Source organism: Rhinoraja longicauda, chromosome 43 (genome assembly GCF_053455715.1).
Source record: "Rhinoraja longicauda isolate Sanriku21f chromosome 43, sRhiLon1.1, whole genome shotgun sequence".
NCBI classification, from domain to species: Eukaryota; Metazoa; Chordata; class Chondrichthyes; order Rajiformes; family Arhynchobatidae; genus Rhinoraja; species Rhinoraja longicauda.
The window spans coordinates 9236788-9263786 of record NC_135995.1 but is presented as its reverse complement, the minus strand read 5'-3'; the positions used below and the strand labels follow the sequence as shown (position 1 = coordinate 9263786).

Sequence of the window (26999 nt, the reverse complement as noted above, 5' to 3'; positions counted from 1 at the left end):
CAGTACTCCAGGTGCGGTCTCACCAGGGCCCGGTACAACTGTAGAAGGACCTCTTTGCTCCTATACTCAACTCCTCTTGTTATGAAGGCCAACATTCCATTGGCTTTCTTCACTGCCTGCTGTACCTGCATGCTTCCTTTCAGTGACTGATGCACTAGGACACCCAGATCTCGTTGAACATCCCCTCTTCCTAACTTGACACCATTCAGATAATAATCTGCCTTTCTATTCTTACTTCCAAAGTGAATAACCTCACACTTATCTACATTAAACTGCATCTGCCATGTATCCGCCCACTCACACAACCTGTCCAAGTCACCCTGCAGCCTTATTGCATCTTCCTCACAATTCACACTACCCCCCAGCTTAGTATCATCTGCAAATTTGCTAATGGTACTTTTAATCCCTTCATCTAAGTCATTAATGTATATCGTAAATAGCTGGGGTCCCAGCACCGAACCTTGCGGTACCCCACTGGATTTCCTCCAGTTCCTCTGTCACCCTAGGATCTCTGGCCACTAGAACATCTGGGAGATTGTTTGTATCCTCCTTGGTGAAGACAGATCCAAAGTACCGGTTCAACTCGTCTGCCAATTCCTTGTTCCCCATAATAAATTCGCCTGCTTCTGTCTTCAAGGGACCCACATTTGCCTTGACTACTTATTTCCTCTTCACATACCTAAAAAAGCTTTTACTATCCTCCTTTATATTATTGCCTAGTTTACCCTCGTACCTCATTTTTTCTCCCCGTATTGCCTTTTTAGTTATCTTCTGTTGCTCTTTAAAAGAGTCCCAAATCCTCTGGCTTCCCACTCGTCTTTGCTATGTGATACTTCTTCCCTTTTATTTTTATACCTGCCATTGCCGTTCCGCAGTCTTCCCTGCTAGGGCCTCCTTCCAGTCAATTTTGGCCAGCTCCTGCCTCATGCCTCTGTAATCCCCTTTGCTATACAGTAATACTGACACCTCCGATTTTCCCTTCTCCTTCTCAATTTGTAGAGTAAAACTTATAATATTGTGGTCACTGCCTCCTAATGGCTCTTTTACCTCAAGTCCCCTTATCAGATCAGCTTCATTACATAACACTAAATCCAGAATTGCCTTCTCCCTGGTCGGTTCCAGTACAAGCTGTTTTAAGAATCCATCTCGGAGGCAATCCACAAACTCTCTTTCCTGGGGTCCATTACCAACCTGATTTTCCCAGTCTACCTGCATGTTGAAATCTCCCATGACAACTGTCACCTATCCATGTCTCCACAGATGCTGCCTGACCCGCTGAGTTACTCCAGCACTCTGTGAAACGTCAACTATCCATGTTCTCCACAGATGCTGCCTGACCCGCTGAGTTACTCCAGCACTCTGTGAAACGTCACCTATCCATGTTCTCCACAGATGCTGCCTGACCCGCTGAGTTACTCCAGCACTCTGTGAAACGTCACCTATCCGCGTTCTCCACAGATGCTGCCCGACCCGCTGAGTTACTCCAGCACTCTGTGTGTCTTTTTCCTTTTGTAAACCCAGTATCCACGGATCCTCGCGTCTGCTGTTTGAAGAGATCTCTGTACCGTGACGCGGGGACGCGGAGAGAACTCAAACGCGGGTTATTTTTTTAAAGACTTTATTAAACGTCAAGTTAAAGGTGAAGAGTTACAAACGTGAGCGGAGCCACAGCGGGTGATGTGCGCGCCGGCGGGTCGCAGACTGGAGCCCGCGATGTTGTAACGAGGTGTTGCATTTTGTGACGTGGAACAAGGGCAGGACCCACACAGTGAACGGTAGTCCTCTGGGGAGTGTTGTAGAGCAGAGGGATCTAGGAGTTCAGGGGCATGGTTCCTCGAAGGTCGAGTCGTAGGTGGATAAGGTGGTCAAAAAGGCTTTTGCCACATTGGCCTTCATCAGTCAGAGTATTGAGGATGGAAGTTGGGAGGTCGTGTTGCAGTTTGGGGATTAAATGGGAGCCGTTCAGCGCCGACCTGTTGTCCACCGGGTTTCTGCCCCAAAGCCCCTGAGCCCCGCTCCTGACGCCGGTCCCGGGACCCGACCCTTTTACACACCCGGAGCGGAACCGGAGCAGATTCTCAGCCACTTGTCTTTAGCCCAAGGCCCGAAGAAAGGATAAAGTTTCTCCGTGAATTTATTCCCAGTGAAGGTGTGGAGATGGGACTTGCTGGCCGCGTCGTAAAATGAAACCGTCCCGGACTCGTAACTGAGATAAACTCCCACCCTCCCGGGGATGGGACGGGCGGGGAGACGGGATGGAGGGGAGGTGAATGCAACAAATTCATCATCCCACCGCTCGATGCTCCAGACTCCAGTCTCCGGGGTCAGTGGGACCTCTCCCTTCCTCTCCACAGACTCTGCGGCGACTCCCAGACTCCAGCGCTCACTCCCCGCCACCTTCACCTCCCAGTAATGTCTCCCCGATGTGAACCCCTCCGATCCCAGCACACACCGCCAGTCTGTAAACCTCTTCCCGGTGTCAGGGAGACTCCTCCGGGTCCCGGTCCGTCTCACCCTCTTCCGATCCCCAGACACCTCGAGCTGCGCATGCGCTGTTTCCACATCCAGGGTGACGGAGACTGGGGGGAGAAGCAGAGAATCAGAGAGTCCCCGGGGGGGGGGGGGAGACTCGGGCAGCGCGGCCCCGGGACCGGGGGAGAGGCCTCTCGGCTTCGGGCAACAGGCGGGCGGACAACTGAAACCCTGCCCGGGGTTTCACCCACGACCACATCGGGGGGACAAGAGACATCTCCCCCGGAGTTTTTATCCGGGGACGGAGAGGGGAATTTCGTTAGGTGGGGGAGGGTGGACGGGGAGGACGGGTGCGGAGAGTGAGGAGGATTGCGAGATTGCGGTGGGGATGGGGGAATGAAGCGGGTTATTCAGATATGGAGGCAGATCGGAGCAGGAGGATAGAGAGGTGAGTGGTAATTTGAGGTTGTTAAAGAGGAGGTAGAGGTGTGTGGTGGGGTCGTCATGATCACTGTGAAAGGGGGCAGACACGAGGGGCCAGAGGACCTGCTCCTCTGTTGTTTGAGTGGAGGGTGAGACAAAGGGAAGGGTGGGTTTGTTAGTCAATTGGAGTGGGTGCAAAAGGGTTTACAACAACTTCATCAGGTCTGAAGGGCTGTGTTGTCAGGTGAATTTGGACAGTCATAAGGTCATAATGTCATAAATGAAAGTATTCGAATGAGGCCATTCTGCCCATCAAGTCTACTCCACCATTCAATCGTGGCTGATCTATCTCTCGCTCCTAACCCCTTTCTCCTGTCTTCTCCCTATAACCTCTGACACCTGTACTAACCCAGAATCCAGCTATCTCTGCCTTAAAATGTGGGATCTGGGACCATGGACACATCTGGTCACAGAAGGTTCGAGCCCCCGACCGCTGGAGGACAAAGAAGGGAGAGATTGAACTGTTTTTCACCTTCCATCACAGTGAGGAATGTGGAGGGGTACAACCCAATGCCAGAGTGTTCACTTTAGTAACAACGTTCATCCAACAGCTCGTCTGTTGTGTGTACTGTGGTTGTGCTCAGTGAACTGACATCTCTACATACATTTTTAGGTATGAAAAGAGGAAAAAAATTGTCAAGGCAAATGTGGGTCCCTTGAAGACAGAAGCGGGGGAATTTATTATGGGGAACAAGAAAATGGCAGACGAGTTGAACCGGTACTTTGGATCCGTCTTCACTAAGGAAGATACAAGCAATCTCCCAGATTAAGGAGGTGGCGCTAGAAATTGTGGACGCATTGGTGATCATTTTCCAATGTTCTATAGATTCAGGATCAGTTCCTGTGGATTCGAGGGTAGCTAATGTTGTCCCACATTTTAAGAAACGAGCAGGAGAAAAAACAGGAAATTATAGACCAGTTAGTCTGACATCAGTGGTGGGGAAGATGCTGGAGTCAATTATAAAAGACGAAATTGCAGAGCATTTGGATAGTAGTAACAGGATCGTTCCGAGTCAGCATGGATTTACAAAGGGGAAATCATGCTTGACTAATCTTCTGGAATTTTTTGAGGATGTAACTAGGAAAATTGACAGGGGAGAGCCGGTCGATGTGGTGTACCTTGACTTTCAGAAAGCCTTTGACAAGGTTCCACATAGGAATTTAGTGGGTAAAATTAGAGCACATGGTATTGGAGGTAGGGTACTGACATGGATAGAAAATTGGTTGACAGACAGAAAGCAAAGAGTGGGGATCAATGGGTCCCTTTCAGAATGGCAGGCAGTAACTAGTGGGGTACCGCAAGGCTCGGTGCTGGGACCGCAGCTATTTACAATATACATTAATGATTTGGATGAAGGGATTAAAAGTACTATTAGCAAATTTGCAGATGATACATAGCTATGAGGTTGCAGGGTAACTTGGACAGGTTGTGTGAGTGGGCGGATGCATGGCAGATGCAGTTTAATGTGGATAAGTGAGGTTATCCACTTTGGTGGTAAGAATAGGAAGGCAGAGTATTATCTGAATGGTGGGTGACGTTTCGGGTCTAGACCCTTCTTCAGACTGATGGGTATCGACCCAAAACGTCACCCATTCCTTCTCTCCCGAGATGCTGCCCGACGTGCTGAGTTACTCCAGCACTTTGTGAATAAATACCTTTATTTGTACCAGCATCTGCAGTTATTTTCTTATATTATCTGAATGGTGTCAAGTTAGGAACAGGGAACGTACAACGAGATCTGGGTGTCCTAGTGCATCAGTCACTGAAAGGAAGCATGCAGGTACAGCAGGCGGTGAAGAAAGCCATCGGAATGTTGGCCTTCATAACAAGAGGTGTTGAGTATAGGAGCAAAGAGGTCCTTCTGCAGTTGTACAGGGCCCTAGTGAGACCGCACCTGGAGTACTATGTGTAGTTTTGGTCTCCAAATTTGAGAAAGGATATTCTTGCTATTGAGGGCGTGCAGCGTAGGTTTACTGGAGCGACTATGCTTGTATACACTGGAATTTAGAAGGATGAGAGGAGATCTTATCGAAACGTATAAGATTATTAAGGGGTTGGACCGTTAGAGGCAGGAAACAATGTTGGGGGAGACCAGAACAAGGGGCCAGAGTTTAAAAATAAGGGGTAGGCCATTTAGAACTGAGATGAGGAAAAACTTTTTCACTCAGAGAGTTGGGAATCTGTGGAATTCTCTGCCACAGAGGGCAGCGGAGAGCCAATTCTCTGAATGCATTCAAGAGAGAGCTAGATAGGCTCTTAAGGATAGCGGAGTCAGGGGGTATGGGGAGAAGGCAGGAACGGGGTACTGATTGCGAATGATCAGCCATGATCACGTTGAATGGCGGTGCTGGCTCGAAGGGCCTCCTCCTACACCTATTGTCTATTGTTTGTACTGTGGTGACCTGCGTGGGTTTTCTCCGAGATCTTCGGTTTCCTCCCACACTCCAAAGACGTACAGGTATGTCGGTTAATTGGCTGGGCAAATGTAAAAATTGTCCCTAGTGGGTGTAGGATATGTTAGTGTGTGGGGATCGTTGGGCGGCACGGACCCGGTGGGCCGAAGGGCCTGTTTCTGCGCTGTATCTCTAAAAAATCTAAAGAAAGATAGTAGACGTGATGGACTGAATGGCTTAATCCTGCTCCTATGACTTATGAACATTAATGTCATTCAATTTAAATTATTTATTGTTGCTTGAATAGGTTTTAAATAGCCCCATGAACATCCTGATCATTTTGAAAAATTGGAAGACATTAGTCAGCAGTTTTTCAGACCAGTGCCCCAGCAGTAGATCACTTGAGGCCTTATCTCTGCTGTAAGCTCACACTGCAACATCAAAGGCGCTCTGGAGTGGAAGGTCAGCCTGCCAGGCGCCTTGTATCTGGAAAGAGCCCAGATGGATTGAGACCATTGAGATTATATCTGCGAGACAGGCTGGGTTTCAGCATCTCCCAACCCATCCAATGCACAAGGTTATGACATCCGATGATGTACTTGCAGATAACCCATATCCTTCCATTCCCTCAACACCCATATTTGCTCTTAGTTAGTTCTATGTAAGTTATAAATAAAAAATATATAGAAAATGCTGTAAAACCTCAGCAGGCCTGGAGGATTCTGAAATAATTCTTAGCTTTCTAACCGTACAATGCACTGTTTTATCCACATCTTGATTTTAGTTTTTCAATCGGCCTCTCTCTCTCTCTCTCTCTCTCCCTTCCCCCATCCTCGCTATCCGACCAGTTTGACTGTTCTGATTAAATTGTGCACTATATACCTCGCTGTCATCTATTCCAAGGTAACAATGATCTACTCTACATTTTGCTTAATCGTCGTCCCCTTTGATCTCTCGTGATCACCCATCCCTTCTCTCTAGAGATGCTGCCTGTCCAACTGGTCACTCCAGCATTTTTTGTCTATCTTCGGTTTATACCAGCATCTGTAGTTCCATCCCACACAATGAAGAATACTTGGCGAGTCGGATTTGAAGATAATTCCAAGGCATGTTATACAGACATTAAACGCAAGAGGGTATCAGTGAAACATAGAAATATAGAAACATGGAAAATCGGTGCAGGATTAGGCCACTCGGCCCTTCGTGCTTGCCAATTCCAGGCAATCTGACACCATTCAAGTAATAATCTACCTTATTGTTATTGACACCAATGTGTCCACCTCACATTTATCCACATTATACTGCATCTGCCATTCATCTGCCCTCTCACCCAACCAATCCAAGTCACCCTGCAGCCTCGTAGCATCCTCCTCGCAGCTCACACTGCCACCCTGGTTTGTGTCATCCGCAAACTTGGACGTGTTACATTTAATTCCTTCGTGTAAATCGTTGATATATATTGTAAATAACAGGGCTCCCAGCACCGAGCCTTGCGGCACCCCACTAGTCACTGCCTGCCATTCTCAAAAGGACCCGTGAAGTGAGGGGGACCCCTGCTGGACAAAGGAAGTAATTCATGCCTGGAACCAGAGGCAGTTGAAGAGCCCAGTCCAGTATTAAATATACACTGGACAGGTAATTAATACTTAAAGAACTATAACGGTTTAAAAAAATGTTTTACCTCTCTTGATGCCATCGGGCACCTCGCTGATCACCGTGTTCAACAAAAATGGGTGATCGAACTTTCCAACGTCCAGGGCACCGACTGCTACTGACAGCGTCATATCATCATCACTTATCCTGCATTAATTACACACCCGGTTATAACACCAGCATCTACGATTTTTGAGATAATTACCAAAACAGTGCAGAGAGTCTCACCTCCTCTTCTGACGCGTTTCCTCCTGAAATATAAAACATCAGAAAGATCAGTGCAGTATTATGTATTAATTACATGTAAAGGGTATATTTAATACTGGACTGATGGACTAAGAGAAGACCAGACTTGAACAACGTGGAAAATATGACTGGCTCAATGTGAAAAGTACAACTTCTCATCCCGATAAAGATGCAGCTCGCCCTGCGATTGAATGGGGTGTGTTAATGTGAGTGAGGCAGTAATATGGCCCCAGAACAAATAAACCATTTATTTGGAGACACAAGATGCTGCATAGAGTGAAAGAGGAAAATGTGCACATGACGCTTCTGGACAGGAGGCTCTTTCAATCTTCAGGAATAGATGGGAGGGAGCTGGTAAAGAGATGGGAGGGGAAGGAACTGGGGCAATAAATGGCAAGGGATAGGTGAATTTGTGTGAGGAGGGACATTTGACAGACTGATGGACATCCATGCGGCTGTTGGCGAAGGGGAGAAAACATGTTACCGAATTGGAATCTGATCAGGGAGATAAATGGGGAATGTAATGGAAGGGATGGGGTGGAAATCAACAGGAGAGAATGTGCTGGGTTCCCAGTAGGAAGGGTTGGCGGATCAGCGGTTGGAGAAGGGGAAGCAACGTGGTGACGGGGACTGGGGATGAAAAGAAATGCCTGTGGGGAACAGTTGAAGGAACAGGGAGAGCTGAAGGGGATAAGGTTTACCTGTAACGGGAAAATACAAGGTAGATGTCGTTGGGTTTTAGTCTGTTCAAAATATGAGGTGTTCGTCTTCCCTACAGACTGGTTTGTTTCAATCAGCCCTGAATTATTGGGAAATTTATCGCAAACTGTTACCCACTATTTTGTCAGAGAATCAAATTGAATTTGTAACTCCCTACCTTCAGAAATATCAAACTGTCCGTTTGGTTCATCCGCTCCTGCAGCTTTAAGAGTTTCTTTTGAATAGAGTTGATCTCCTCTTGAATCGCTCGTACATTATTTTCCATTGGATTTAGAACGCTCTCCTCGTCTTCCCGGAGATCCTTGAGAAAGAGCCGCTCTTTCTCATTGAGAATCTGGCGCAGTTCATCAAATACAGACGTGATGTAGGTCAACAGGTTCTGTGAAAGTTCCTGTCAAATGAAAGGTGAAGGTCAATATTATCGAGCCTGGAATCTAAGACATTAGCACAAGACCAGAGAATGGAAACTGGAAACCTTACCCGGACTCCAGAAATCTTCTCTTTCTGTTGCTGCTCCATTTCCTCCACCGCTGATTTATTTTTGGTCAGAATCTCCAAGGAAGTTTTAATCTGCTCCTGGGATTGAGATTGAGATTCAGTGAGTAAAATAATTAGACCAATGAACTGCAGACACGGAACTGCACATGAAAGTTTACAAAATGACACAAACTGCTGGAGAATTCAGCGGGTCTGGAAGCGTATCAGCAGAGAGCTGTCTCACCTGGAAGGACTGCTGCAGTCCCTGGACATGAGGGAGAAGGTAAAGGGACAGGTGTTTCATCTCCAGTGGTGGCTGGGGCAAGTACCTGGGGAAGGGCTGGTTTGGGTGGGAGGCTGGGTGAACCGAACAGTCGCCGAGGGAGCTCGGTCCGCAAATGGCGGAAAGGAAGAATCATCAGCTAATCAAATTCTGTTTGCTTTTACCTTGTAGCTTTCAACAGCTTCTTTAATCGGCATGAAGCGATGCTCTCTGTGTTCCCGCGCGTCTCGGCAGATCAGGCAGACCAGTTTCTTGTCGGTTTCACAAAACAGCTTCAGTTCTTCCTGATGTTCCTCGCAGAGAAGTTTACTTTCCTTCCCTCCCGTGTTCAGGCTCAGTGCTCGAGCTGTCTCAGCGATATTCGCCAAGGCCCAATTTACTTTGAGGCTGCGGTCTGCAATCTCCTCTCTACATACCGGGCAGGAGTTTCTCTCCTCCCTGTCCCAACTCTGTGTGATACAGGAGCGGCAGAAGTTGTGGCCGCACTCCAGTATAACCGGATCGGTGAAGAAATCCAGGCAAATGGGACAAATCGCTTCTTCGGTTAAACTCTGGATCTGGTGTTTCGAAGCCATTTTTAATTCCGAGAACTTCGTGGTTCAAAACGCTTCCGCCTTCAGGAAGCTGCGAACCCGCACAGAACTGCAACTGTCAACGACACGCCCTGCAGTGGGCGGGGAATTGATTCTGTGCTGAGTAACGTTGTTTTGCTGCGAGTGTTCAGGGTGAAGGGCCACTGGCAATCTGCCACTGATTACACACCAGCAAGAGGCTGTTAACCCCTCCAGCCCCGGAGAGCAGCACAGTGAGCCAGACCCCCCCACTCGCAGCCCAGCCTGACGTTAATCAACAGGAGCACCCGAGGAACTGCAGATGCTGCTTTACAAATAAATGACACAAAGCGATGGGGTAACTCAACGGACCAGGCAGACTATCTGGAGAATTTGGATTGGCGTTCCTCCAGTTTACGTGAATTCGAGAGATTCACAACTCTCTGACTGAAAAAGCTTTCCATCATCTCCGTTCTAAATGGCCTACCCCTTATTCTTAAACTGTGGCCCCTTGTTCTGGACTAACCCCACATTGGGAACATGTTTCCTGCCTCTAACGTGTCCAACCCCTTAATAATCTTATACGTTTCGATAAGATCCCCTCTCATCGTTCTGAATTCCAGTGTATACAAGCCTAGCCGCTCCAGTCTTTCAACTTACGACAGTCCCGCCATTCCGGGAATTAACCTAGTAAACCTACGCTGCACGACCTCAATAGCAAGAATATCCTTCCTCAAATTTGGATACCAAAACTGCACACAATACTCCAGGTGAGGTCTCACTAGGGCCCTATACAACTGCAGAAGGACCTCTTTGCTCCTATACTCAACTCCTCTTGTTATGAAGGCCAACATTCCATTGGCATTCCTCACTGCCTGCTGTACCTGCATGCTTCCTTTCAGTGACTGATGCACTAGGACACCCAGATCTCGTTGTACGTCCCCTTTTCCTAACTTGACACCATTGAGATAATAATCTGCCTTCCTATTTTTACCACCAAAGTGGATAACCTCACACTTATCCACATTAAACTGCATCTGCCATGGATCCGCCCACTCACACAACCTGTCCAAGTCACCCTGCAACCTCATAGCATCTTCCTCACAGTTCACACTACCACCCAGCTTTGTATCATCTGCAAATTTGCCAATGGTACTTTTAATCCCTTCATCCAAGTCATTAATGTATATTGTAAATAGCTGCGGTCCCAACACCGAACCTTGCGGTACCCCGCTAGTCACTGCCTGCCATTCTGAAAGGGACCCATTTATCCCCACTCTTTGCTTTCTGTCTGTCAACTAATTTTCTATCCATGTCAGTACCCTACCTCCAATACCATGTGCTCTAATTTTGCCCACTAATCTCCTATGTGGAACCTTGTCAAAGGCTTTCCGAAAGTCAATGTACACCACATCCACCGGCTCTCCCCTGTCAATTTTCCTAGTTGCATCCTCAGAAACTTCCAGAAAATTAGTCAAGCATGATTTCCCCTTCGTAAATCCATGCTGACTCGGAACGATCCTGTTACTGCTATCCAAATGCTCCGCAATTTCGTCTTTTATAATTGACTCCAGCATCTTCCCCACCAGTGATGTCAGACTAACTGGTCTATAATTTCCCGTTTTCTCTCTACCTCCTTTCTTAAAAAGTGGGAAAACATTAGCTACCCTCCAATCCACAGGAACTGACCCACTCACTCACTCACCCACTCACTCACTCACCCACTCACTCACTCACCCACCCACTCACCCCCTCCCCCCGCCCACTCACCCAACCACTCACTCACTCACCCCGCCCACTCACCCCCCCGCCCACTCACCCACCCACCCACTCACTCACCCACTCACTCACTCACCCACCCACTCACCCCCCCGCTCATCCACCCACTCACCCACCCACTCAACCACCCACTCACCCACCCACCCGCCCACTCACCCACCCACCCACTCACCCACCCACTCGCCTACTCACCCACCCACTCACCCACCCACCCACTCGCCTACTCACCCACCCACTCAACCACCCACTCACACACCCACTCAACCACCCACTCACCCACCCACCCACCCACCCACTCGCCTACTCACCCACCCACTCACCCACCCACTCACACACCCACTCACCCACCCACTCACCCACGCACCCAACCACCCACTCACTCACACACTCACCCACTCACTCACCCACCCACCCGCCCACTCACCCACCCACCCACGCCTACTCACCCACCCACTCACCCACCCACTCGCCTACTCACCCACTCACCGCCCACTCACCCACCCACCCACCCACCTACTCACCTGCCCACCCACTCGCCCATCCACCCACTCACCCGCCCACCCACTCACCCACCCACTCACTCACCCGCCCACGCACCCACCCACTCACCCACTCACCCACCCACTCGTCTACTCACCCACCCACTCGCCTACTCACCCACCCACTCGCCCACCCACTCACCTACCCACCCACCCACCCACTCCCCTACCCACCCACTCACTCACTCACTCACTCACTCACCCACTCACTCACTCAGTGCCCAAGCTGGATTGTCAGAGACAGAGCTCCTGTTCAGTTTCAGCGACGTTACCTCAGGCTGAGGCCGTGCTGGCGGTCTGGACCGGGTCCGGTGTCGTGTCGGGTCCGGTAATGAGAGCGGGTTAAACAAAATTCTCTCCCCATTTCTCTCCCTTTTCCTTTTTCCCATTTCTCTCATTTTTCCCATTTCTCCCTTTTCTCTATCCCGCTTCAGCAGGGCGTTTCTCCACAGCCTGGAGTGGGTCGCCAGACGTGACCAGACGTGACCGGGACCGGGACACCGCCAGGATGCGGCGCTCTCTCTGCACGGCTGGACATCTGCTCTACCCGCTGGGAAGTAGAGACATGGGGGGAGAGAGAGAGAGAGAGAGAGATTGATGGGGAGAGAGAGAGAGAGATGGGGGAGAGAGATGGGGGGAGAGAGAGGGAGAGATGGGGAGAGAGGGAGAAATGGGGAGAGATGGGGAGAGATGGGGAGAGATGGAGAGATGTGGAGAGAGAGAGAGAGGAGTGGAGAGAGAGATGGGGAGAGAGGGAGATGGGGAGAGAGAGATGGGGGAGAGAGAGATGGAGGGAGGGAGAGGAGGGGAGGGAGAGATGGCGGAGAGAGAGAGATGGGGAGAGAGAGATGGAGAGAGAGAGAGGAGTGGAGAGAGGGATGGGGGGAGAGAGGGATGGGGAGAGAGAGAGATGGAGAGAGACAGGGATGGGGAGAGAGAGATGGAGGGAGGGAGAGGAGGGGAGGGTGGGAGAGATGGGGGGAAGAGAGAGAGATGGGGAGAGAGAGAGATTGGGGAGGAGAGATGGGGGAGAGATGGGGGAGAGATGGGGGAGAGAGGGAGAGATGGGGGAGAGAGGGAAAGAGATGTGGCAGAGAGGGTGAGAGATGGGGGAGAGAGAGGGAAAGAGATGGGGGAGAGAGGGAAAGATGGGGGAGAGAGGGAGGGGGGTAGAGAGAGAGAATGCGAGCCGTTGTCCACAGAGTTGGGAGTGGGCAATTGTCAGTCAAACACTGTACTGGGGTAACTCAGCGGGTCGGGCCGCATCTGTGGAGAGAAGGAATGGGTGACTTTTCGGGTCGAGATCCTTCTCTGAAGAACCCGAAACGTCACCCATTCCTTCTCTCCACAGATGCTGCCTGACCCGCTGAGTTACTCCAGCACTCTGTGAAACGTCACCTATCCATGTTCTCCACAGATGCTGCCTGACCCGCTGAGTTACTCCAGCACTCTGTGAAACGACACCTATCCATGTTCTCCACAGATGCTGCCTGACCCGCTGAGTTACTCCAGCACTCTGTGAAACGTCACCTATCCATGTTCTCCACAGATGCTGCCTGACCCGCTGAGTTAGCCCAGCATTTTGTGTCTACATTCATCAGTGAAAATGTCATTTAGCTTAGTGATACGGCGCAGCAACAGGCCCTTCGGCCCACCGGGTACGCAGCGACCAGCGATAAGGCCGCCCTAACGCTGCGCTACACACACAAGTGACAATCTGTAATTTTACAGAAGCCAATTAACCTACAACCCTGTCGGTCTTGAGAGGTTTGGAGGGAATAGGGCTTGTGTACAAAACCAGGGGGTGTTATGCTAAGGCTCTACAAGGCACTGGTCAGGCCCCATTTGGATATTGACAGCGATTTTCGCTGTACTCGCTGGAGGTTAGAAGAATGAGGGGGGACCTCATTGAAACCTACCGAATACTGAAAGACCCGGATAGGGTGGATGTGGAGAGGATGTTTCCACTAGTGGGAGAGTCTAGGACCAGAGGGCACAGCCTCAGAATTAAACGACGTTCCTTCAGGAAGGAAATGAGGAGGAATTTCTTTAGTCAGAGGGTGGTGAATCTGTGGGATTCTTTGCCACAGACGGCTGTGGAGGCCACAAGTCAGTGGACTCGGTCTCCAAATTTGAGGAAGGATAGTCTTGCTATTGAGGGCGTGCAGCGTGGGTTTACTAGGTTAATTCCCGGAATGGCGGGACTGTCATATGTTGAAAGACTGGAGCGACTAGGCTTGTATTCACTGGAATTTAGAAGGATGAGAGGAGATCTTATCGAAACGTATAAGATTATTAAGGGGTTGTGCACGTTAGAGGCAGGAAACATGTTCCCAATGCTGGGGGAGTCCAGAACAAGGGGCCACAGTTTAAGAATAAGGGGTAGGCCATTTAGAACTGAGATGAGGAAAAACTTTTTCAGTCAGAGAGTTGTGAATCTGTGGAATTCTCTGCCTTAGAAGGCAGTGGAGGCCAATTCTCTGAATGCATTCAAGAGAGAGCTGGATAGAGCTCTTAAGGATAGCAGAGTCAGGGGTTATGGGGAGAAGGCAGGAACGGGGTACTGATTGAGAATGATCAGCCATGATCACATTGAATGGCGGTGCTGGCTCGAAGGGCCGAATGGCCTCCTCCTGCACCTATTGTCTATTGGATATTTTTAAGGCAGAGATAGATAGATTGTTGGTCAGTGCGGGTGTCAGGGGTTATGGGGAGAAGGCAGGAGAATGGGGTTGTGAGGGAGAGATAGATCAGCCATGATTGAATGGCGGAGTAGACTTGATGGGCCGAATGGCCCAATTCTACACCTATCAGGTATGACCTAAACCGGAGAGGCCGGAGAAAACCCACGCAGGTCACGGGGAGAACGTACAGATTCTACACAGACAGCACCCGTGGTCAGGATCGAACCCTGGTCTCTGGCGCTGTGAGGCAGCAACGCTGTCCCACCATTGTACATCATGATGTATCTATCTGTACGTCGTTGGTGAGACCACAGTTCTAGCGCCCAGCTACAGGGAGGTGGCATGGTGCTGGAGAGGGTGCAGAAGGGATAGAGCAGCTTGGCACGGGCACAGTGGGGGTTAGGTTACATGCAGTGACTGCATATGGTCGGTCACTACTCTGGGGATGAGGGGGATTCTTGTTGAGGTGTATAAAACCAAGAGGAGCGTTGGTAATGTGGATGGTCACAGGCCTTTTCCCCAGGGTGTGGTGATCTTAAACAAGAGTGTAGACGCAATAAGCTGGAGTAACTCAGCGGGTCAGGCAGCATCTGTGGAGAACATGGATAGGTGATGTTTCACAGAGTGCTGGAGTAACTCGGCGGGTCAGGCAGCATCTGTGGAGAACATGGATAGGTGACGTTTCACAGAGTGCTGGAGTAACTCAGCGGGTCAGGCAGCATCTGTGTAGAACATGGATAGGTAACGTTTCACAGCGTGCTGGAGTAACTCAGCGGGTCAGGCAGCATCTGTGGAGAACATGGATAGGTGACGTTTCACAGAGTGCTGGAGTAACTCAGCGGGTCAGGCAGCATGAAAAGGAATAGATGATGTTTTGAGCCGAGAACCTTCTTCAGACTGACTCTCGTATCCATACCCCTCCCTGCAGCTTCACATTTCACTACTCTCCTCATCTGACCCCCTTTCTGACTCCTTTCGCCTTTAGCCTCACCTTTTCATGAATGAATGAATAAGTTGATGAATGAATGAATGAATAAGTTTATTGGCCAAGTATGTGCACATTCAAGGAATGTGCCTTGGTGCTCCGCTCACAAATGACAACACAAACACACAGTTACTGGGACGGGGGGGGGGGTGGGTCAGGTTCAATGGGAATGTGAGGAGCAATGTTTTCTGAGGGTGATGAAGCAGGCAGTTACAATGACATAGAAACATAGAAACATAGAAAATAGGTGCAGGAGTAGGCCATTCGGCCCTTCGAACCTCCACCGCCATTCAATATGATCATGGCTGATCATCCAGCTCAGTAACCTGTACCTGCCTTCTCTCCATATCCCCTGATCCCTTTAGCCACAAAGGCCACATCTAACTCCCTCTTAAATATAGCAAATGAACTGGCCTCAACTACCTTCTGTGGCAGAGAATTCCACAGACTCACCACTCTCTGTGTGAAGAAATGTTTTCTCATCTCGGTCCTAAAAGACTTCCCCCTTATCCTTAAGCTGTGACCCCTGGTTCTGGACTTCCCCCAACATCGGGGACAATATTTCCCGCATCTAGCCTCTCCAACCCCTTAAGAATTTTATATGTTTCTATAAGATCCCCCCTCAGTCTTCTCAATTCCAGCGAGTATAAGCCTAGTCTATCCAGTCTTTCTTCATATGAAAGTCCTGCCATCCCAGGGATCAATCTGGTGAACCTTCTCTGTACTCCCTCTAAGGCTAGAATGTCTTTCCTCTGATTTGGAGACCAAAACTGTACACAATACTCCACGTGCGGTCTCACCAAGGCCCTGTACAACTGCAGCAGAACCTCCCTGCTCCTACACTAAATTCCCCTCGCTATGAATGCCAACATACCATTCGCTTTCTTCACTGCCTGCTGCACCTGCACGCTTGCTTTCAATGACTGGTGCACCATGACACCCAGGTCACGTTGCATCTCCCCTTTTCCTAATTGGCCACCATTCAGGTAATACTCTGCTTTCCTGTTCTTGCCGCCAAAGTGGATAACCTCATATTTATCCACATTATATTGCATCTGACATGCATTTGCCCACTCGCCTAATCTATCCAAGTCACTCTGCAGCCTCCTAGCATCCCCCTCGCAGCTAACACTGCCACCCAGCTTCGTGTCATCCGCAAACTTGCATTCAATTCCCTCGTCGAAATCATTAATATATATTGTAAATAGCTGGGGTCCCAGCACTGTGCCTTGCGGTACCCCACTAGTCACTGCCTGCCATTCCGAAAAGGACCCGTTTATTCCTACTCTTTGCTTCCTGTCCGCCAACCAATTCTCTATCCACATCAATACTGAACCCCCAATACCGTGTGCTTTAAGTTTGTACCCCAATCTCCTATGTGGGACCTTGTCGAAGGCCTTCTGGAAGTCCAGATATAACACATCCACTGGTTCTCCCATATCCACTCTACTGGTTACATCCTCGAAAAATTCTATGGCCTTGTTGTGTTGCAGGTCTCCACACTGCGGCTCTGTGCGGTACAAGAACGTCGGCCACCGTGGGCTCGGTCACCATTGTCCCCATGGGTGGGATGGTAAGGTTTCCCGTCCAGCCCCACAGCCACGAGAAGATCAGGGTGTCGATGTGGCGTCTCCATCCCGACCTGCCGATCCTGGATTGGAAGTCTTACAGCCCGGAGAGTCCTTCCTGGATCCGCCCGCCCTACAGGGACAGAGTCCACTTCCGACTGGACGGTGTCATCGAGCTGTGGGCCGTGGGGCTCAGTGACCAGGGGACCTACGAGATAGAGACAAACTACTATGGCAGGGAGCTGAGGAACCACGACGTGGAGCACTTTGAGCTGCGCGTGGTCGGTGAGTAGCTGCGTGGAGAGTTGCACAGCACCCAGACTGGCCCTTCGGCCCATGCTGACCCGGTTCGTAATTCTGGCCTAGTCCCACCGGCCTGCACACGGCACTCTCCGTGAATGAATACTTCCTTGTCACATCTGACAAGGCGCAGTGATATATATATATATATTGTTTTCTTGTTCACACGCAAGGTATGCAAAGAATCGCCACTTAAAGGGCGCCGGAAAAGTTACAAATGATTCAATTTTACACAAACCATTATTGACACATTCTCTCTCCCCCTGTCTCTCTCTCCCCTCTCTCTCTCCCCTCTCTCACTCCAGTCTCCCCCCCCTCTCTCCCCCTCTCTCCCCCCCCCTCTCCCCCCCCCCCTTCTCTCCCCCTCTCTCTCTCTCGCAGGGATGTGGAGCGTGTGTTGTGGAACCGGGAGAGTTGCAGAGTGGGGACCCCTGTACGCGGGGGGTGATAGAGCACCCCGTCTCTGGGTGACGGGGAACGGGTTTGCTGCTGCTCCGTCTCTGTGGCAGATGTGACGAGATGTGTCCATGGTCCCAGACCCCAAAGTTTACGACAAGATCCTTGTGGAACATGGAAAAATTCACACTTAGTCCGTGCTGTCGGGGGGGGTCTGGGGAGAAGGCAGGAACGGGGTACTGACTGAGGATGATCATCCATGATCACGGCGAATGGCGGTGCTGGCTCGAAGGGCCGAATGGCCTCCTCCTGCATCTATTGACTATTGACTGTTGTTGCTCTTTGAAAACGTGTAATTTATACAAAGTCTGGTCACTGATCCAGTGGATGTTTGTTCTACGGATTTTTGTGCAGCTTGTGATTATTTTGTAAAATGCATTTTGTACATAATAAAACAGATTTGTTTAACACTGCTGCCCGTCATGTAAGCCTGGGCCTGATGTAATCAAGGCCATTGGTGGTTCATCGTTCTGTGTACTGATTGAGAATGATCAGCCATGATCACATTGAATGGCGGTGCGTATAGGCTCGAAGGGCCGAATGGCCTCCTCCTGCACATATTGTCTATTGTCGCCTCCAGCGAGCGACCATTCAAGCCGTTAATGAACGTTTAAACAAATAACACACGCCCACAATTCAATATAATAGGTGGTAGAAGGTTAACCAGATTGATCCCTGGGATGGCAGGACTGCAGGTGCAACAGGCAGTGAAGAAAGCGAATGGTATGTTGGCATTCATACCAAGAGGATTTGAGTATAGGAGCAGGGAGGTTCTGCTGCAGTTGTACAGGGCTTTGGTGAGACCGCAGCTGGAGTATTGCGTATAGTTTTGGTCTCCTAATCTGAGGAAAGACATTCTTGCCATAGAGGGAGTACAGAGAATGTTCACCAGATTGATCCCTGGGATGGCAGGACTTTCATATGAAGAAAGACTGGATAGACTCGGCTTGTACTCGCTGGAATTTAGAAGATTGAGAGGGGATCTTATAGAAACATATAAAATTCTTAAGGGGTTGGACAGGCTAGATGCAGGAAGATTGTTCCTGATGTTGGGGAAGTCCAGAACAAGGGGTCACAGTTTAAGGATAAGGGGGAAGTCTTTTAAGACCGAGATGAGAAAGTTTTTCTTCACACAGAGAGTGGTGAGTCTGTGGAATTCTCTGCCACAAAAGGTAGTTGAGGCCAGTTCATTGGCTATATTTAAGAGGGAGTTAGATGTGGCACTTGTGGCTAAAGGGATCAGGGGGTATGGAGAGAAGGCAGGTACGGGATACTGAGTTGGATGATCAGCCATGATCATATTGAATGGCGGTGCAGGCTCGAAGGGCCGAATGGCCTACTCCTGCACCTATTGTCTATGTTTCTATGTTTCCCCATGATAATTCTCTGTGAACGACGATCAGACATCGCCCGCTCTGGGTAAAGGACAAACAAACCGCCCCGCCCTCCGCCCCTGGCCCCGCCCCGGACCACGCCCCCGTCCCTGACCCCGCCCCAGGCCGTGCCCACCTTCCCCTGGCCCCGCTCTCCGCCCCTGGCCCCGCCCTCCGCCTCTATCCGTTCCCCCCTGGCCCCGTCCTCCGCCCCTGGCCCCGCCCCCGCGGCCCTCCGCTTTGGCCCCGCCCTCCGCCCCTAGCCCCGCCCTCCTCGCCCTGGACCCGCTGCGTGATGGCGACTCGGCGAAGTACGCGTGCGCGCCTCTGGGCGGCCGCCGCTGCCTCATGCGGAATGTACGCGTGTGCGCACCGGGGCCTGGGAGTGCCGGGGCCTGGAGAGGCGGGGGGGGGGGGAGCCGGGGGGAGGGGCCTCACCGCACTGGCTCTCCCCCCCTAACACCGGTTCTGCCCTACCCCCACCGGCTCCCCCCTCCACCGCCCCCCCTCCCCCCCCACTATCTCCCCCTCCCCCCCACCGTCTCTCCCCTCCCCCCACGGCTCTCCCCCCTCCCCCGGCTCTCCCCCCCCCACCGGCTCTCTCCCCCCCCGGCTCTCCCCTCCTCCCCGGCTCTCCCCCCTCCCCCGGCTCTCCCCCCCAGCCCCCCCACCGGCTCTCCCCCCCAGCCCCACCACCGGCTCTCCCCCCCCCCACCGGCTCACCCCCCCCCACCGGCTCTGCCCCCCCCCCCAGCCGGTGGGGGGGAGGGGAGAGCCGGGGGGAGGGGAGAGCCAGGGGGGGAGAGCCGTCGGGGGGAGGGGAGAGCCGGGGGGTGCGCCGGTGGCGGGGGGCTGGAGAGCCGGGGGGGAGGAGAGAGCCGGTGGGGGGAGGGGAGAGCCGGGGGGGAGAGTCGGGGAGGGGGGAGAGCCGGTGGGGGGGAGGGGAGAGCCGGTGGGGGGAGGGGAGAGCCGATGGGGGGGAGGGGGAAGCCGGTGAGGGGGGGAATCCGGGGGAGGGGGGAGAGCCGAGGGAGGGGGAGAGCCGGGGGGGAGGGGAGAGCCTGTGGGGGGGGGGAGAGCCGGGGGGGATGGGAGAACCGGGGGGGGAGGGGAGAGCCGGGGCTGGAGAAACGGGGGGGGAGAGGCCGGGGCTGGAGAACCGGGGGGGAGAGGTCGGAGGGGGAGGGGCCGGAGTGGGAGGGGTCGGGGGGAGGGGTCGGAATGGGAGGGGCCGGATGGGAGGGGCGTGGGGTGAGCAGGAGCTGCGTCACTCAGTCCCTCAGTCAGTATTACCATTTTCCCTTTTCTCTATCCCGTTTCCCCAGGGAGTTTCTCCACAGCCTGGAGTAGGTCGCCAGACGGGACCGGGACAGGGACAGGGACAGGGACACCGCCACCGCCACAGCCGTACATCTGCTAGAACTGCTGGCAGGTAGAGCCATGGGGGAGAGAGAGAGAGAGAGGGGAGAGAGAGAGAGAGAAGGTGAGAGAGAGAGAGGATGAGAGAGACGGGGAGAGTGAGAGAGGGGAGAGAGAGAGAGACGGGGAGAGAGAGACGGGGAGAGAGAGAGAGAGAGAGAGAGAGAGAGAGAGAGAGAGAGAGAGAGAGAGAGAGAGAGAGAGAGAGAGAGAGAGAGAGAGAGAGAGAGAGAGAGAGAGAGAGAGAGAGAGAGAGAGAGAGAGAGAGAGAGAGAGAGAGAGAGGAGGAAGAGGCTGAAGAGGCTGAGGGGAGAGAGAGAGGGGGCAGAGAAGGGGGAGAGAGAGAGAGAGAGAGAGAGAGAGAGGCACCCACCCTACCCCTGGCCGTTTCCCAGTGTGGAGGGGGGGAGGGTGAGAATGAGGGGGTAGAAACTGAAATAAACACTTCAATGATCAGGGATGTCATTGAAAAAGATCAATATATATGACAGGCAATGGTGTTACTTTTTCTGCTTAATCTGCATCTTTGAGCAACGGGGCGATTGGGTGAATGTGAGGGGCTGGGGGTCCCGGAGCGGGGCCGGCGATGGGATCATCCGCCCGGGACTGACAGCTGGAAGATTCGGCGGTGAATGTGAGGAGCCGGAGCCCGGAGCGGAGAGACTGCGGCCGCCCTCTGGGATGCGCTCAGGGCGCGGGTTTATTAATGAGCCGCAGCGCTGAGGTGAGCGGATATTTCACCGCGCTCTTCACCTGCTCCCTGAACTTGGACTGGGTCGCCGCGTAAATAAATGTGTTGGTGCAGCAGCTGAGATTCCTCAGCAACATCCCGACGTAGCTAAAGATCCATTGAGAATCATTCGGATCATTTGCAGTCCCTGTGATCTGATAATAGACCAAGTTTACAACCAGCGTCAGCCACAGGAGGGTGAAGCTGCCGGAGATGGTGAAGAGTAAAACCACAGACCTCCTCCTGCTCTCCATCTCCTGGTCACTGCGCTTCTCCCCCTTGCTCTGACCCCTCAGCCCCAGACGGACCCGACTGGCCACTAAAATGTGCCGGACTGTCAGAGCGTTGAGCAGCAGGATCACAGCGAAAGGGAGGAACGGAGTTAAAACCGTGTCGATCCAGTCAAATGCCACCCACCCGGGGTCAGTGTAAACACTGTCCACCATGACACAACCCCACGGGAAATTGTCGATGGTTGTCCAGGGTTCCTGTGTGAAGTAGCGGGGAACGGTGCAATATTCCCGGTGCAATATTTAGTTTTCAGCTTCTGGCAACAAATGGCGACAAAGCGATCAAAGGTGAAAGTGACGGTGAACCAGACAGAACAGTCTGTAGCTGCAGACCTCAGTACTTCGTTAACACTGCACACAGGAGTGATGGACAGGACACTCGAATCAAAGTAATGGGATCGGATCCGATACAAAATGACCTCGGTGATCAGGGTGAGTAGATCGGCCGCTGCCATAGCCACCAGGTAGCGAGTGGTGCAGGTGGAGAGGCCGCACTTTCCCCGGGACAGGATCACAATCGCCACTAAATTCACTGCGGAAAGAGAAGGGGACGAACACTGGGTATTACTGAACACGGTCTCCGGGGCTGAACACCGGCTCCACTTTCAGCTGGAGATCAGGAGTGTTGGAGTCGGTGCGCGGCTGCAGGTTTAACAATGTCAGACCCGGCTCCGACTGTGCCCGACCTGCCTGCTTCAGGGGAGAGGAGATAAGGCGACGGGCGGGGTAAAGGGCGGGGAGGGAACGAGCAGCCGCCCGCTACAATAGGCGGAATGGTCCTGTCTACAGTTAACCCCGCTCACAGTCTCTGATGGCGCCGGTTTCACAGACTTAACCGTGACCGGCCGCGTTTAACCAGGGCTCTGGGAACTCGGCATCTGATGGGGACGAGGAGGGTTCCAGAAGGAAATCAGGCACAACTTAGTATCCGGCAGCAGAGTGGCTCCGTTAATGGATTCGTTCCGCAGTGAGTTCAGTTCGGTAACAAAACACGACGGTAGATCCGGTTCAGGAGATCGATCCAATTATTGACCAACAGGCGGTGGAATCCGACTGTGACAGACTCCACAGTGAGACGTGTCCACAGGAGCGGGTGTTCACTCTGATCAATAACTCAGACACAGTGAACTTCACAATGTAAACCCCTTCCCAGTCACACCGTCCCGGAGAGCTGCCTGTCCCGAGCACTGGGACAACTCTGGGCAAGGTCCCACTGAAGGCAAGAACAACATTCTAGTGGGTCCCGGCAGTGGGAGAAAGAGAGGGTTAGTTTCGGCTGTCTGAAAATGATGAAAAATCACAGCGTTAATTCAAAGATATTTCACTGAGAGGATTGATATCATCATATATATACAGCTGGAAACAGGCCTTTTCGGCCCTCCATGTCCGTGCCGCCCAGTGATCCCCGTACATTAACATTATCCTACACCCACTAGGGACAATTTTTACATTTACCCAGCCAATTAACCTACATACCTGTACGTCTTTGGAGTGTGGGAGGAAACCGAAGATCTCGGAGAAAACCCACGCAGGTCACGGGGAGAACGTACAAACTCCTTACAGTGCAGCACCCATAGTCAGGATCGAACCTGAGTCTCAGGTGCTGCATTCGCTGTAAAGCAGCAACTCTACCGCTGCGCTTCACATATTCTTGTACAACGGTCATCAGTTGTGAATCATGTAACACGATCAGAATCAGGTCAACACCGGTTAACGGACGGAGTTATAAAACTTGAATTGTTCTGCTCACTTACCAGGGACTCCAACGGCAGCAATGATCACGTACAAGATTTTCTCCACGTCTAAATATACCAAAAACCTTTCCCACATGTTCTCTTCCAGGCGACGTTTCCCCGTGAGCTACCGGTAATCTCTCGGAATGAAATGCTGGGGCAGAACATTCCCGGAGATTTTATACCATTTTCCGTACCACCGGGACCGTAAAGTTTTAGCAGAGTTTAAAAATAGAGATTTTGATATGTTTCGCAAACAGATGACATCAGCCAAGTGAAATCCTTGCTGAGACAGGTCGTGATTTATTCAGGGAATTGATTGAGAAACTCCAAAGACTGGGAATTGTGGCGATACTGAGGGATGGAAATTGGGAGCGGCATTGTCCCAGCAAAGGGGATATTGTTTCAAACTCTATCAGGTCCAACTCTCCGCCTCATGTTGTTTGTCTGATTTCATTCAATCCGCTTCACTCACTAAGGCAATCCCAAATTCTAGGGACCCTCTCAGGGCTTCTGGTGACCAGTTTGAAGGTGAACGAGAGATCGGTAGGAACACCAAACCTTTTTTGAACCCGATGTAAAATTCACATATATAACTGTACCGATATGCATAGGTAAATACAATACAATACAATACAATACAATATATCCTTATTGTCATTGTTCAGGGGTACAACGAGATTGGGAATGCGCCTCCCATACGATGCAATAATTTAATTAATTTAAACAACAACAACCCAACGAAACAAATTGTAACAGTTTTAAGACAGAATAAAGTGCAAGTAGATCTGTGCCGGTTCACTGTGCGTTTTGACCATCCGGCTCAGCAGCACCGGTTCATAGCAGCTATGGCTCTGGGGATGAAGCTGTTCCTGAGTCTGGAGGTGCGGGCGTAGAAGGCCTTGTATCGTCTGCCCGATGGAAGGAGTTCGAACAGACTGTTGCAGGGGTGTGAAGAGTCTTTCTGGATGCTGGTGGCTTTTCTGAGGGAAAGGAGAAATGATACAATGCTTCTATTAACTATCAAGCCTCCTTGGTTTGTAAAGGTGTAAACAATTAAGTTGAAAGGTGGATTGAGATTTATGTTTCAGGTTCACGTTCATTATTGTCACGTGTGTCGAGGCGCATGAATAACGTTGTTTTACATGCGATCTAAACGGATACGATATACAGATGTTATCATTTCAAACTCAAGAACAATAGATAAAGCAAAGGGAAGATACAGAATGCAGAACATAGTTCGCAGTATGGTGGCGCATCTGTTCCATTGAAAAATATTCGCCATGGAGTAGGGATGAGAGACCGTACTATTCGTACGTACGTAATATCGTCAACGTGACAGGGTAGACCATCTGATCAACTGTTGGTCCTTTGAAGGCCACTTTTTTTTCGAGGGACAAATCATGACTTCAGTCTCTGCACCGAGTTGAAGATCTGTATCGCGCTCTTTAAACGAGATAACGTCAACGCATAATAGTCTACGGGGCATGTGCTGGTAAATGGGACTTATTAATTGGAAATCGTAGACAAGGATAGTTGCTGGGATGTTTCTCTGCCGTGTGACTCGTGGCTCTCGGTCCAGTCTATGTACTTTTTTTCCATTTGTGGTATCACCGTTGTTAGTTAAAGCAGGGCTTCGCTCATAATTATCTTTATGGCCCGAGTTCTAGGTGGAGTTAAGTTCTATATTCCTTGGATGGCAGGAGGTTAGGGGGGGGGGGGGTAATCTTACAAAGGTGTATAAATCGTGAGGGGAATAAATAGTGTGGATGCACTGTCATTTACCCAGAATGGAGAAGCAAATTACAGAGGTCAGAGGGTTAAGAGAGGCAAGATTTAGAAGCAACTGGTAGGACAGACCTTTACACTCAGACGGTGATGGTATAAAGAACGAGCTTTCAGTAACGGTAGTTGAGACATGTTGAAGATGGTGCATTTATACAGCCACAACATTTGGAATATAGCTACCAAATCGACTTTAGCAATAAGTAAGCATTATCGGCTATTTCTATTTCTATTGTTCGGCTTGAACTGATTTTGTAGCAATGTTCAGGTGCGATGGCGATGTAATTTACACTCTAACTCAGGTGCGCTTGAGTTGTGCGAAATGTGCATTTGTTTTGGACTATCAGTTCTTTTATTGGGTCACTCACTTCGGACATTCGATGCGTTTTCCTCACTCCACGGGTGTCATCTGAGCCTTCTGCGTTTATCATGCTTCACACTTGTATTTCAGAATCCCGGCAATTACTACGGTCCAGGTGATCTGGGAATGAGTGTAGGGCTAGGGCGATGGCATCGTCCGTGGACCTGTTGTGGCGGTAGGCGAAGTGCAGTGGGTCAAGGCCGCTGGGTAGACTGGATATAATGCGTTCCATTACAAGCCTCCCAAATCATTTCATGATGGTGGATGTCAAGGCCACTGTTCGGTGGTCGTTTAAATTTGAGGTCTTGCCTTTCCTCGACACCGGAATGATGGTGGTCTTCAAGAAGCAGCTGGGTACCTGAGAACGGAGTAGGGAGAGAACAAAGATGTCCACCAATACAGGTGCTAGCTTGTCCGCGCAGCTACTAAGGACACGGCCAGGAACTCCGTCTGGGCCTGTTGCTTTTCGTGGATTTCCCCACAGGAAGGCCGCTCTAACCTCTGCAACTGTCACCCTGGGGAGAGCCACACTGGAGACTGAAGAGCCAGAAGTCACCGTACAAAGTATTCAGTTCATCAGGTGGGTTTGCACTATCACCAATGATATTGACTGAACATTCTTTGCATCCAATTATCTTAATGAGACCGTGCCTCATTCGCCGTGTGACCCAGAGATTGTACTGGGACTCACGTTTCTCCCGGTGTTGTCTCTTGGCATCCTTGATGGCTTTGCGGAGACCACAGCGTGGCTTCTTGGACCGCTTGCTTTGACTTGTGTGCATCGGACCTGTGAATGTACATCCATGGTTTCCGGTTGGGGAGCACTCGGATTGACTTCGGCTGCACATAGTCTTCCAGTCACTTGTTGATGAAGTCAGTCACGGCAGAGGCGCACTCATTCAGGTTAGCTGCAGAATCCCTGACTGCGGACTTAAAGCAGTCGCATAAGATGTCAACCGTGTCCGTTGTCTTGCTTTTTACAACTCTCTGCATCGGATCCTCCTGCTTCAATTGTTGTTTGTTGGCAGGGAGCAGAAGCATAGCTCGGTGGTCAAATTTCCTCGAAATGTTGCCGAGGGACAGGGCGACAGGGAACAATCCCTACAGGATGGATGAGGCGAGCCTCGACGTGGGAACACATAGAATGCACTGAAGGGACACAGTGGAACAGGTCAATGCTGAGTAATGTTCCTAGCTCCAGTTTGGTCATTGTATTCTTATTTACAAGGGTGGATGGGCGTATGTTCCTGTGTGTATCTTCTCACACACTGTGGGAGTTATTTGATGAGACCATCAGGAGCACACATAGAGCCAGGAACACCAGCAGACAGAGACGGGAAAACACGGAGACATAGAGACATGAATACTCACAGAGAGAAGTAGGAACATTCACGGAAACAGGCAGGACCCTCCCCTAATTCTGCGTAGGTTTGCCTTCTCCTGATTTCCAATTTGCGGGAGCACTCCCCTATTTCCACATTTACAGTTTCCCTCCGCTAATTTCATATTTGTTGTTTATCCACCCGCCATACTTCAATAACGGTGCACCCGCAAATCCCCATTTGTGGTGCCCTCCCCTAATTGACCATTTACCGGTGCTCTCCCGTAATTACCATATATAAGGACCTTCCCCTAAAGGCTTATTTAATGTGATGTCCCAATATTGGTCAAGCCCCTAATTTGAGTAGTTGAGTGTATAATCACAGTACCGTCGATAA

General features: G+C 50.9%; 1 protein-coding gene across 1 annotated transcript; it reads right to left on the bottom strand.

Annotated features, from left to right (window-relative positions):
- Positions 1-1714: 1714 nt before the first annotated feature.
- On the bottom strand, positions 1715-8556 carry LOC144612243 (zinc-binding protein A33-like). Its single transcript, XM_078431802.1, has 5 exons — positions 8449-8556; positions 8126-8359; positions 7231-7253; positions 7031-7149; positions 1715-2579 (listed from the first exon to the last, which is right to left on the bottom strand). Exons 1-5 carry the CDS (start codon positions 8485-8487, stop codon positions 2047-2049), a joined length of 948 nt encoding a protein of 315 aa, XP_078287928.1. The 5' UTR covers positions 8488-8556; the 3' UTR covers positions 1715-2046.
- Between the last annotated feature and the right edge of the window lie 18443 nt (positions 8557-26999).

Bases quoted from the DNA above. Each gene is read 5' to 3' on its own strand.
- LOC144612243 (XM_078431802.1), bottom strand. From the start codon at position 8,487: ATGGAGCAGCAACAGAAAGAGAAGATTTCTGGAGTCCGG. The intron at 7,254-8,125 runs GTAGGGAGTTAC...TTTATATTTCAG, and splicing joins ACAGTTTGATATTTCTGAAG to GAGGAAACGCGTCAGAAGAG. The intron at 7,150-7,230 runs GTGAGACTCTCT...TAATTAATGCAG, and splicing joins GAAACGCGTCAGAAGAGGAG to GATAAGTGATGATGATATGA.